Source organism: Gekko japonicus, unplaced genomic scaffold (genome assembly GCF_001447785.1).
Source record: "Gekko japonicus isolate JY-2015 unplaced genomic scaffold, Gekko_japonicus_V1.1 scaffold1729, whole genome shotgun sequence".
In the NCBI taxonomy this organism is placed as follows: Eukaryota; Metazoa; Chordata; class Lepidosauria; order Squamata; family Gekkonidae; genus Gekko; species Gekko japonicus.
Genome location: NW_015170938.1, coordinates 85,931 through 98,416, shown reverse-complemented (window position 1 = coordinate 98,416; position 12,486 = coordinate 85,931). Strand labels below are relative to the sequence as shown.

General features: G+C 41.2%; 1 protein-coding gene across 1 annotated transcript in view; it reads left to right on the top strand.

The window, feature by feature from the left end:
• Positions 1–12,486, top strand: part of STK31 (serine/threonine kinase 31) — a 65,911-nt gene that overhangs the window by 8,790 nt on the left and 44,635 nt on the right. Inside the window, exons 5-11 of the mRNA XM_015418859.1 lie at positions 462–620; positions 1,670–2,025; positions 4,206–4,208; positions 4,290–4,485; positions 5,904–6,019; positions 7,746–7,905; positions 10,298–10,420. Coding sequence (XP_015274345.1) covers positions 462–620; positions 1,670–2,025; positions 4,206–4,208; positions 4,290–4,485; positions 5,904–6,019; positions 7,746–7,905; positions 10,298–10,420 — 1,113 coding nt within the window. The remainder of the gene's footprint in view (positions 1–461; positions 621–1,669; positions 2,026–4,205; positions 4,209–4,289; positions 4,486–5,903; positions 6,020–7,745; positions 7,906–10,297; positions 10,421–12,486) is intronic.

The following is a 12,486-nucleotide window of genomic DNA, read 5'->3' as shown; positions in this document are numbered from 1 at the left end:
TACAAGCATGGATGGCTTCAAGAGGGCATTAGATAAGCATATGGAGAAGAGGTCCATCGGTGGCTATTAGCCACAAGGTATAGATAGGGACTCCGGGGCAAGTGATGCACTGTATTCTCAGTTCTTGGGGGGGGTGGTCAATAGTGTGAGGGCTCCTAGTGTCCTGGCCGCACTGCTGGACCTCCTGATGGCACCTGGTATTTTTGGCCACTGTGTGACAGTGTTGGACTAGATGGGCCATTGGCCTGATCCAACATTGGTTTCTCTTATGTTCTTATGTTCTTGTTTTGTGGTGGCGGCTGCTTCCATAGCAGTGATTTTAAAAATTTGCGGAGCCAATGATTTAAAAAAATCTCCAAGGACCGATCATAACTCTTGTTGGGCAGAAGCTACTTGTGTACGATTAATATTGTGGATTATAACTTCAGTGAGTAACGGGCTTTTCTTTTTAATTGCTACAGTGTGAGGTATTATATATTGATTATGGAAACTCTGAGATTCTTAACCGTTCAGAAATAGTTGAAATTCCTTCAGACTTGCAATTTCCTAGTGTGGCAGAAAAATATAGACTGTGGGGATTACAGATTGCAGCGAATCAAGATTTGAATCAGTTTGACCAGGTGAGCTAGTCTTTTGTTTTCCATGTGGATATAAATTATTCAGTGGTTGAGCCACTTTTGAAACCAGAAAGCAAAAGAGCAGCTTAATTTCTTTTGCTTTATAGTAGTTAAATATTTCACTTTGTGGCATTTATGTGTCCTTTTTAAAATATGATATGCTGACATTTATTTTTATCCTACATTTTAGAGGTTACGTGTAAATCGTTCCCTTTTTATTTTGAAGGTGTGTAGTTCTATGGAGAGTTTGTATTTCCAACAAGAGTGATGAATCAATACAGATGAAATAAACAAAATCCCGACATATCCAAGATCTTTATCAGAATTCTTTTAAACAATTTCATGTAATTGCATATTTTACTTTTTGTACAACTGATTGTTGCTGCTGCTGCTGCTGCTGCTAACTACATATTAGGAACAAATGGCCAAACTAGATGTGATGTCATCCCCGTGGATGCACCACCATTTTGAAACAGAGAGAACTCCTTTCACCCACGCTGTAGGTCCCAGTTCTGGTTAGGACCATTGCAGGACTCAGAAAAACAGCACAGGAGTGAGGGAGGAGCCCCTTTTCCCTTCTGCCACAGTGGTTCTGGCCAGACTCAGGGCCCCATGGCACTGTGGATATGAGTTTTTCTGTGGGAACTCACTGCTTCAAAATGGCCGTACAAACCAGGGCAGACTCAGGGACACTGTCACATCTTGTTTGGCCTAAAGCCATGCAAATTGATGGAAGCCCCAGCTGATGATCATCAGATTATTAGAAGTCTGTCTCAGGCTCAACTTTAGCCTCAACTCTAGCTTTGGTGATTTCATTGAACACTGCCCAGAACATTTGAAGCTTCTCAGTAGCTTTAAGAGCTTAAAGTTTGTTCTTAAAAACCACAAATCAGAATGTTGACTGTTTGCCTGACAGATACATTATTTGTGTGTGTATGTGTATTTATACAGCATGATTGCAAAGATGTTGTATGTGTGTACTCTCACACAGCTGTGGCAAATATCTATATTGTGAACTATTCCATAATTTTATTAAAAAACTTGTTTTGCAGGGGAGAAAGTTCCTGAATAGCTTGATTTTTGAAAAAGAAGTGAAAATAAGATACAAAGGCACATATCTTGATGGTACCATTCTTGCCCTGGCAGAATGCGGTGTACTGAATATTGGGGAAGAAATTGTTAAGAAAGGATTTGCTGAAAGATCCAAGTGTCCCATAAGTAGTAATAACTGTGATACCAAAACAGATTCCTCTAAATTCCAGCCAAGGAATGCAAAAACAACAACTTCAGTGTGGTCAAACAGAGCTAACTCTCCAGCAAGCAACAGAGTTAAAGGGGGCTTTGGGGATCTTATGCCTCTGAATGGTTGGAATGAGAATAATACTGCAAATCATGTGCCGTTTATCAAGTAAGCCATGCTGAGAAACTGAAAGTATTTCAAGACTGTTTTATGTAATAAATGCTTATGAAGGCATTTGGGGCTCAAGCCCTTTCTGGTCGCTAAAGTATGGGGACTGATTGTAGCTGGCAAGAGTGCCTGTATATCCAGAGTAACTTGATTAATAATGTTCTAATGTAAACCTTTTGGAAAATGGTTCAGGAGCAAAGCTTTGGTGTTCCCTGGCTTAGAGAAAGTAATGTTGTTGAGCCATTTCTAAATACTGTTAACCCTCCCACGTGAGCGACTGTAGTTAAGGATAACTGCAATTTTCTTTTGGGGCTTAGCCTGCCTCCTGGTGATGCTTCTTTCATCAAGTGCAGAGCTAATGAGCAATGTGTGTGGTCCCCCACAGATTCCTGCTCCTTTCAGTCATTTATACCACCAAGGGCAGTTGGAGGTCAATTCATCTCAACCCCCAAGGCCGCAGGCTGCAGAGAACAAAGTGGCAGGACACTTAGTTCTCTAGCTGTAGTCCCTCCCAGCCAGCTGAATGAAAACTTGTACTCCTTGTATCTCAAAGGTTGATGAGGTTGGGCTAGGGATGCCAGGCCACTGCCTGACACCCTTGGGAGCTTTCGGGGCAGGATAAGGGGCAGACCTAATGTTAGACCTTTTCACCCAGAAATGGTGTTGATGCATCAACCAGCATTTTGGAAATTCTGTGGTATTGCAGTAGAGTTTCCAATGCATTGGCTGATATTTCGTCTGGGTTTTCACCTTGCTATGACATTATGTGACACCATTTCTGCCCCCTACTGTTTCTCCTGTCCCGGATGCAAGGGCAAGTGGGAGGGCTGGACTGCTGGGAGGTCACCCATCTGAAATGGACAAATGGCATGCCTGGGTTGGTGGCCTTGGAGGAACTGTGTCAAAGCTTCTCCTGAACTCCTGCTTAAGGTGATAGGTAAGAGGAAGTGCTTGAATGATTCCTCTCAAAAAAGCCTCCCTCAGCATAGAAAATTGTGTGGGGATGCATTGAGCTGAAACTAAATTTTCTCTGACATGCTAGTTTTCTATGGGAAGGGTGGGTTTGAAAGAAGAGTAAAAGGGAGTATTCAATATTTCAGTTCCCCCACCTTTTACCTAAAGTAGTGCAAAGAAAGAAAAGTTTTGTTACTTGATTCTAAAGAAACTATTAGAGGTGCTATGACTCAGTGGTAGAGCATTAGTTTTGCATGCAGAAAGTCCAAGGTGTGATGTGAAAGACCTCTAACTGGCAGCGGCTGTTCAGATCTCAGATAGAGTAGACTGTACTGACTTTGAGTTTGGGGCTTTGGCCAGGAGCTCCAAGGTTTGCAGAAATCCCAAGGAAATGATATTCAGGATCCAGTTCTGCTTACAAGGAGATTTTAAGAAGCAGTGATCAAACTTACAAAAATAGCAGGCTGAGCTCCCATCCGCTGGGTAAAAATAGGCTGAGCTTCCATCCGCTGGGTCTCAAATGTGCACATGCACAGCGAAACCTAGCCAGACCTCGAGATGAGATACACAGCTAAAACTAAGCATCTTATACCCTAATTGAGAGCCAGTTTGGTGTAGTGGTTAAGTGCGTGGACTCTAATCTGGGAGAACCGGGTTTGATTCCCCACTCCTCCACTTGCACCTGTCTGGATGACCTTGGGCAAGCCGTAGCTCTGATAAGAGCTGTTCTTGAAAAAGAGCAGTTTCTGTCAGCTCTCTCAGCCCTACCTACCTCACAGGGTGTCTGTTGTGTGGAGGAGAAGGGAAAGGAGTTTGTAAGCAGCTCTGAGACACCTTTGGGTAGTGAAGGGCGGGGTATAAATCCAATCTCTTCTTCTCTTCTAATTACTGGCTACAAGTTGAGAAATCATTAATCAAGCTATCCCAAACACTAAGATGAGCCAGGCCATCTTGCACCTGGCGTCTAGTGATGAGAGAAAACAAGTCAGGATTCCTAAAGACCTGCTAACAAGCATGAGAGAGAAGACTATTCTCTTGGGAGCTGCATAACAGCCCTCCCCTCACAACTGAGGGCAACTAAAGGTTATGCACCAGCCTATAACAAAGATGGAGTTGCAGAGGCTATACACTTTGATAGACAAATAGTCTGACTACATGTACAGACTAGCCCTTATTCTACTTACATGAATGAAGTTCTTCAGTTAAATTCTGGTTAGTATGGAAAGTTGGTTTGTCAGAGCCCTTGGACGGGCAATCATAGAGCATGCTTCTGAAATCCAGTGATGAAATTTGTCTCTATTTTTCAACAGGGAGAAAATGATGGCTTGTGATTTGAGCAGGGCATCAAATATTAGCCTGGCAAAAATCAAACAGGAGCAAAAAATTATAGAGGAGAACTTAAAGCTAAAGGAAGAGAAAGTGGCTTTCAAGGAAGAGAACCAGAATCTTCGCCATCTGTGTGAAGGACTTAAATCAAAGGTTGAGAAGCTTAACTGTGAACTGGAGGTATGGTGGAAAGAAGGATTCTGAATCTTATGCCCTCAGTCTTTTAAGCAAGAGTTATTGAACTTGCTACTTTTGCTGCTGGTGTAATGATTAGTCTTTTGTTGAAGGCTTTTTCTTTGCTTAGTGAAAGATGTAGTATTTTGATAAATAGTCAAAATGTCACCTCTTCTGTGATTATCCTTGTTGTCCACCAAACTGTTGACAATAGAGTATAGAGCTGGTCCAACCCCATAGCAGCATTGCTTGATGTGGCAAAAGTACAGGAGCTCCAAGCTACTTGGAAACCTCCTTGGCAAACATAATCTTCCTCCTAGATCTCTGGGAACAGAGTGATCAAAGTTATAGGGACACTTGTGATCAAAAGTTATGTTAAAGTTATAGGGATAGTTCTCTATTCTGCCATTTTCCAGATTTCAAGCCATTTCCTATATGTGTGAGGTGTGCCAGAGCACACTGCAATTAAAACAAACATTTTTTAAAGTATGGAAAATAGTAGAATTACTTCAATTTTTTTTTAAAAAGAGGAGAGTAAGTTTTACAGCTATATGTGTTGATAGCTTTTCAGTGAGAAGATGCTGCATTGCAGTCCCATACATATAATTTTAACTGGTTGACTGGGATGTGGGAAACCTAACTTCAGGTCTACTCTGTATTGTGAAGATTGTTGATTGCCTTTGGGCTAGTCACACACACTTAGCCTAATAATACTTCACAGGGTTGTTGACTGCCTCTTCTCCATTTTATCCTCTTTGAGGGCAGAGCTGGTTATTGGGGTCTTTGCATGTTTTTGATTTGTAAGCTGCCTCAAGTCTGAAAGGAAAAGCAGAGTATGAATATTTCAATAATTAAATAAGCTGCCTAGAACTCCCTGGATGAAGATCTGGATAAAACATATACTAAGTAAATTCTGTTAATTATATATAAGTACAAGGTTTATTTATTTATGTATTTATTTTGGAGGGTGGTACCTATTGGAAGGACAAGCAGTTGGGAAATTCCCCCTGCCCTTAGTGAAGATAGCATATCACTGTGAAGCTCTGGTTGAGGTTCTTTTGAGAAAGTGCTCGGTATGAATGAAGGAATTGAAGAGAAGAACCTGCAACTCTGTCTTACTGAAAGACAGAGAGACAACCTGTGTAGACCATAGTGTGTGACTCAGCTCCTAGGGTTTCACCTGAGCGCTGTAAGTGGGTGGATTGATTTTGCTGTTTTTATGATTGGTATGAACTAATCATTCAAGCTGTTGGATATAGCATTCATGCACCATATAGTTCTACTTATAATACCCAGCCTGCTGCTGCCTTTCTTTCTTGGTTTCATGTTTGTATGTGAATATTTTGAAGTTGATTTGTAATTTCTCCTGTTCATACTGTAAAAATCTTGTAGTACTGGCTATAATTTTATTTTTATCACTGCAGGCAAAAGAGAAAGCTCATAAGGAGACTCTTGAAAACGTAGAAAGGACTCTGTCTACCTATGTTGGAACTACTGTGAGAAATTTGGCTGTGAAGTTTGAGAAGCTGAAAGACATTAGGTACAATTTACATTGGGATCCCCAGCCTTTTTGAGCCTGAGAGGACATTTGGAATATTGAATCAGGGTGGCAGGTACCACTACAAAATGGCTGCCGTGGGAGGTGGAGAGAAGCAGACATAAACAAGAGGAACACACACACACATACACGCACACACATGAAGCCCAAGGGGTGATAATACACATTCAGTAGATGACAGCCAGTGGAGGAAAGGGTGGATAAAACACACAGAGAGAAGACATCTAAGAGGGGAAAGGGTGCTCTGCTGCTGAGAGGTAACCCAGTATTTATTTATTTATTTGATTGATTGATTGATTGATATCCCACCCCTCTCTTGCAATGGGGGGCTCAGGGTGGCTCACGTTTTTGTTTTTGTTTTAAACATACAACTGAACCATAAGATTCATCATTAAAACAGTTAAAATCTTAGCCTTCTGCCAGTACCTAGAAATATTCCAGAAGGAAACCAGTAGTCACTGAAAATAAAAGGATTAGCCGAAGGCCTCCTGGAACAATTCCGTCTTGCACACCCTCTGGAAGCTTAACAGGTCCCACAGGGCACGTGTCTCCTTTGATAAGGCATTCCACCAGAATGGGGCTATGATGCAAAATGCCCTCGCCTCAGTGGAAGCAAGATGGAGTTCCCGAGAACCAGGCAGTGTTAATAAATTGCACAATGATATCACCAGGGGCTGTGGCTGGAAGAGAGTGGCTTGTTTTGAGGCAGAGGTGAGAGTTGAATTGGGGACATTCCTGGATCTCAGCACATCCTCTCCCTATGCTATCTCCTACCAAGGGAAGAGTCTTGAGTCTTGGTTTATTAGTTGCTTTATTATGCAGCTTTCTGCTGAAAAATGAAGTATTTATTGAACTAATTGAAGTGAATCTCAATACTGTGAATTTTGAGCAGGAGCTGTGCCTGGAGGGGTGATCAGTTGCACAAACAGTCATGACTGTGACATTGTAATCAGTGTTCCCTCTAAGCTGAGTTAGTGTGATCTAGCTCACAGTTTTTTAGTCTCCGGCTCACAGATTTTTGTCTTAGCTCAGGAAGGATGGCTCCAGAGCAAACTAATTGATGCAGCAGCTAAATCACTCACTCACAACTTTAATGCCAACAGCTCACAAAGTAGAGTTTTTGCTCACGAGACTCCACAGCTTAGAGGGAACATTGATTGTAATCTGTTTAGATGATAAATTGTGTTCATGGTAGCAATGTTTGCCTGTGTTTTATGGACCATGGCATAAGTTTTCTTCAGTCTTAACCATGTGGAGTAGAAAGCTGGCAGACTAGTGATTTTTGTCCCATTACAGTTTCAGTACTTCTTTAAGGAATGCCTTTGCCGTTTAATTTACACAAAGAATTATGCAGCCAAATAGTAGATTTTAAAAATAACTGATAATAGTATTCTTTGATGGTCTAAGATATATATAATACGGAAATCACATGTTTCTTCTAGACCTGGATGCACAGGTGTAGATTTGGATTGTCAAGGGTAATAATTGAATAGCCTCATCATTACCATTTGTATTTGGTCATTTTTTCATGCCTATCACAAACATTTTCTCTTTGTGTCATCTCATTCTGTTCTGAATCCTGTAGAATAATGTATTACATTGTATGAAACGTAGAGCTAATGATATGGCAATTTTAAACCTCAGACAATTTTCTTACAAGTTAAAAATGTATTTTTCCTTAATTATTTCAATTCTGTTTTTCACCCAGGCATGCCACTATGAATGATCGTTTTGGGGAAGACCTTTCAGAAGCTGTAAAAGCAGTAACAGAAGGATGTCTTGCTGCTCCTCCCTCTTTGGAAATCTTGGAGAAGATTTGGGCAGAATATAACACTGCTCAAGAGGAAATACACTTATGCAAATACACGGTGTGCAATGGTTTGCATTTTTCCATGCTAGCCATGTCTTAGGATGGTCTACTTTTTTTCTCTGGTTGAAAAAGTCTATCTTGAATTTTTACTTCAAAAATTGCATGTTCAGTAATGTGTTATTAAATTATGCTGGATCTGTAAAAACGTGAGGCACTATATTTGCAAAAGGACAACACATTATTCTGAGAACATCCATTGTGAGAACTTATTGCATTTCCTCCTCAGCCTAACTGGTGTCCAGTGAGGGTCCTGATTGTGGAACTGGGGAGAGATCTGCTTCTGGAAGACAAATAGAGGCTAGGGGTCACTCTCTTCCTTGGAGTGCATACAACTCTCTTTGTCTATGAGCTCCCAAACTGAGGATCTGGATGAGAAGGATGCAGAGATTTATGTTTGTAGAAAAAGTTTGGAAAGCAAGGGGATGGGACTAAGTTTAAAAAAATGTTTGAAATAAACTACACTTTTCTCTAAGTGTAATTGAATGTTACAAAGCTGAAGGAACAAGGGGAACTTGTAGCCTCTAAGAACTTGAAATAATGCCATAAAAATTCAAAAGGAATTCCTTAACTCGGTGGTCCCCAGCCTTTTTGAATCTATGGGCATCTTATGAATTTGTTGCAGGAGGTCAAGCCATCCACAGAATGTTAGGGAGTGAGCATAACTCTGATCCTAACATCAACATTTCAAAATTAACATATTATTTAGACATATTTTCTTGCATAGACACAGCTTATCTTCAGTCATGAAGTGAAAATCCTTATGTGGTGGCAGCTGCTGCCAAAGTACTTGAAAAAAATTCGCACAGCCTGTCATCAGAAGCCCTGCTGGGCAGTAGCCCTACCTGGCCCCACCCACTTTCTAAAACATGTGCGTACCAGGAGAGGGATCTTCAGGCACCATGATGCCCATGGATGCCATGCTGAAGATTCCTGCCTTAGCTGCTTGTTGAGAGCAAGTGATGCGAGCTGTACACAACTTGATACTGTAACTTGAATTAGCTTCCCTCTGGCATGGTTTTATGTTTTAAGGCTACAGCTACTCTATGTTTTAAGTTGCAGCGGTGCCAGTAACCTGATCTCTTGGATTTATGCCGGTAGGATGTATACAGACATATGTCCAAATTTGGGCACTCTGTATATTTCTCTGGCAGCTCAGGCCTGCCTTTACAATACCTTGACAGATATTAATTAATCAAACACTGATTCTGCTTTAACCTTCCCAAGCTTCAGGCAAGTTATCTTTTATTTTTAAAGTATTATGTGTACACTTATTTAATTAGTTCTACATTTTTGTCTCCCATTTTTTTACCAAGCATGGTCGGTCTTTAAAATACTGAAAAACTGTTTGGCTGCACTGTGCACAGCCAGCTTCTGCTGTAGGCATATACAAAACTGGTTTGTCCTGAACTTGAACTAGTCATATAAACAAATAGCAGTGAGTGTGCTTACATAGCAGACTTGCCTTTCAAATTATATATATCTTCAAAAATCTAGATTGTATGATCTCTTTCCTGCTCAAATGCAGGATGTTGTGAGATCCATATTTACTCTAAAAGTAAAACTATAAAAATATACTTAGTTTCTTACTTGACCTCTGGGTGTAGTCCTAAAAAATTAGTTCTAATTAAGGATTAATATGTTCCATTTCCCATCAGTTGGGGACAAACCTTGTGTTAATTTGAGTTAGCGTAAACCATAGTTTGCATCTGAATCAGTAAACCATGATTCAGTCAGAACTGGAAACCAGTTTCAGTCCTGAGCTTTTCCATGTTCTTTCTGTTGCCTGATGCAACAGAGCATCTGCATGGTAGCATTTCCTGCACTTGCCCCAGCTGCTCCCTCTACATGCCAACAGAGGGCTTTAAAAAAAAATAGGTAACTGATGTATTATTATAGTATTAAGCTATAGTGAAATGTCAGGTACTGATTTTAAGCTATAGTGATATGTCAGTTAGTGTTTCCCCCCAAAGCCCTCTAGTGACATGGGAGGGGGAATTAGTGGGTCAAGACAAATGGCACTGATGTGGGCAGGATCTGCTGTTTCTTATTCACACATTGTACAAAGGCATTTTGACTCTACACTTTCATAAAAGATCATACCAAACTAAGTTTGGGGAAGATTGCTGCAAAATGGCAGAAAACTCAGTGACCAATTAGTGGATGATGTCCTGTTGTCCCTCCCCCCCAATGTTCTTTTTTTGGTAGGAAACTGGAGCAAAACCTCTGTGTGGAAGCAGTCCTGGTTTGGACAGCAATATTCTGTCTGAATATTGCAAGGGGTTGTGCTCAGTAGGAAGTAACCAGTGGTTGGAAGTGTCATATGTAAACATCCTGTGTGGAAGCGAAAGTTTCAAAAGAACCTTCCCAAACTTTCTTTTCTTTCTACACAGGATGAAGTTCAGAACTTGATTTCTAAAAGGAATGAAATGCAGCAGAAGTTATACAGTTCAATAAAAGAATTCATTGTGGAAGTGGAAGTGTTGCCCATTTCTGAGCGTCTAGAAACTTTGCAGGTTGGGAACAGAAGCACAAACACCTGTTACTGAGAACATTATTTTGGTTATTTAAGTCATATGTCAAAACACATAATCTCAAAGGACATGCTTGTCACATTCTGCCGTATTTGGTGGGTGCATCTGGTGGTTCCCTGGAAAGTGGTTGGAGAATGTTGTGCATTTCCAGTCAAGAAGATTATATAAATACATAGGATAATACATGTACATGAAAATGTTATACAATGTTATGATCCTCATAATCTTTCTGAGCCCTCAGCAGGGACAGAATGCTTAAGTAGATATTTATAGTATATATGTCGACAATTCCACAGTGTGTGTCTATAGTGTAACAAAAATATGGTGGTGTTTGTTACTGATATTTAAATCCAGAGACAAGAGTAATGAACAGACAAGACAGATCATTCTACAACCTTGAAAGAAGTCTCAGATTTACAGAAAAATCTGAAATCTATTTAATTATTTATTTGATTTATACCCTGCCCTCCCCACCGAAGCAGGCTTAGGGCAGATGCTAAAATACATTGTGGGGTTAAAAAAACCCAAATAGTAGAAGCAGCATCTAGAGCTTTAAGAAATGAATGCCCACAGTAGCCATTGCTAGACAAACATAATAGTACTGCCAAGCATCAAGCCTTACTGACAGAAACTAAACATTCAGAGGGAGGATGCAGGGCCCTTTCCAGGGCTGTTCTAGCCTTTGAGGGAAGATTAATCAGGGCCAGACCTGGCAGCAGTCACTGGACAACTTACTACTACCTGACTTGCATGACTTACCCAAGCCAGGTTGCTTGTTACTGTTCAACAGCAGCTACCCCACAAAAGCCAGTGTGGTGTAGTGGTTAGAATTTCAGACTAGGATCAGGAAGACCCAGGTTCAAGATACCACTCTGTCATGGAAGTTCACTGGGTAACCTTGGGTCATTTATATATTCTCATCCTAATCTACCTCACAGGGTTGTTGTGAGGACAAAATAGTGGAGAGGAGAATGTAATTGCACTTGGTGCCTTAACTGTTTTAATCCTGTTGTATTTTATTGCACAGTTGTAAGCCTCCCTGAGCCCGCTTGCGGGGAGGGCAGGGTATAAGTGAAATAAGCTTCTTTGGGTTCCCATTGTGGTGAAAGTTGGGGTATAAATGAAATATCGCTGAAGATGGGGGCTACAGAAAAGGTAAGTTGGTGGGTGGGTGAGAAGGAAAGAAGTAAGCAGGGAAAGATAAGGATATGGGGGTTCCAAAGAGGAGGGAAGCAGGAAATAGTGTGGGGAATAGCATGTAGAGGAAAAAGAAATGCTCTCTGCAAGTCCTTGTGGGCTCCCCAATATGCAACTGTTCCTGGCCTGGTGGCTCACTCTGTTCAACCAGGCCATAGTTTTCCTGGATAAAGGGTGCCGTGGGAGGGAGGGAGAGAGAGGTGAAGTTGGAGGGCAGATAAAAGTAGGTTGGCTGGTGACTGGGAAGGAGAGAAGGGAGCAGGAAAGGGGACACGGCGATGAGAAAGAGGAAATAGCAAGGGAGGGGAAATGAAATGCCCCTACAAGTACCCGTGGGTCCCCTGCTTGTCTTTCCTAATGCCATATAATTCCAGTGGGATAGTTGTGTTAGTCTGTTGTGGCAAAACAAAATGATAAAGGTAGTATCTGAAGAAGTGATCTCTGTCTTATGAAAGCTCATACTGGAATAAATGCTTAGTCTTTAAGATGCCACTGAATATATTTTCTAATGCCATATAGCCAGTGTTGTTTTGGCTGGTGCCCACAAGATGGCAGCCGTGAAGCATTTTGACTTAACATTTTGCTGTTACACAGTATGAGATGGTCTCTGACATACTGGCCCCATATCTGCAATTACTCATGTTTTTGGGCGGCCTGTAGGCTTCCTAAACTTTTAGCAAAAACAAGCTGATGCCCATCATTAACTATTGCCTGAACGTTTTTAACACAGCAAATGCTTCTTTCAGGTCCCTTTGTGTATTTTTTTTCTCCCATGGGTAGAGATGTGAAGGCCCGGAAAAAAAACAGAAACATTCGGGGGGGGGGGGGGGGGGGGGTTTTTTGGTTTTTTC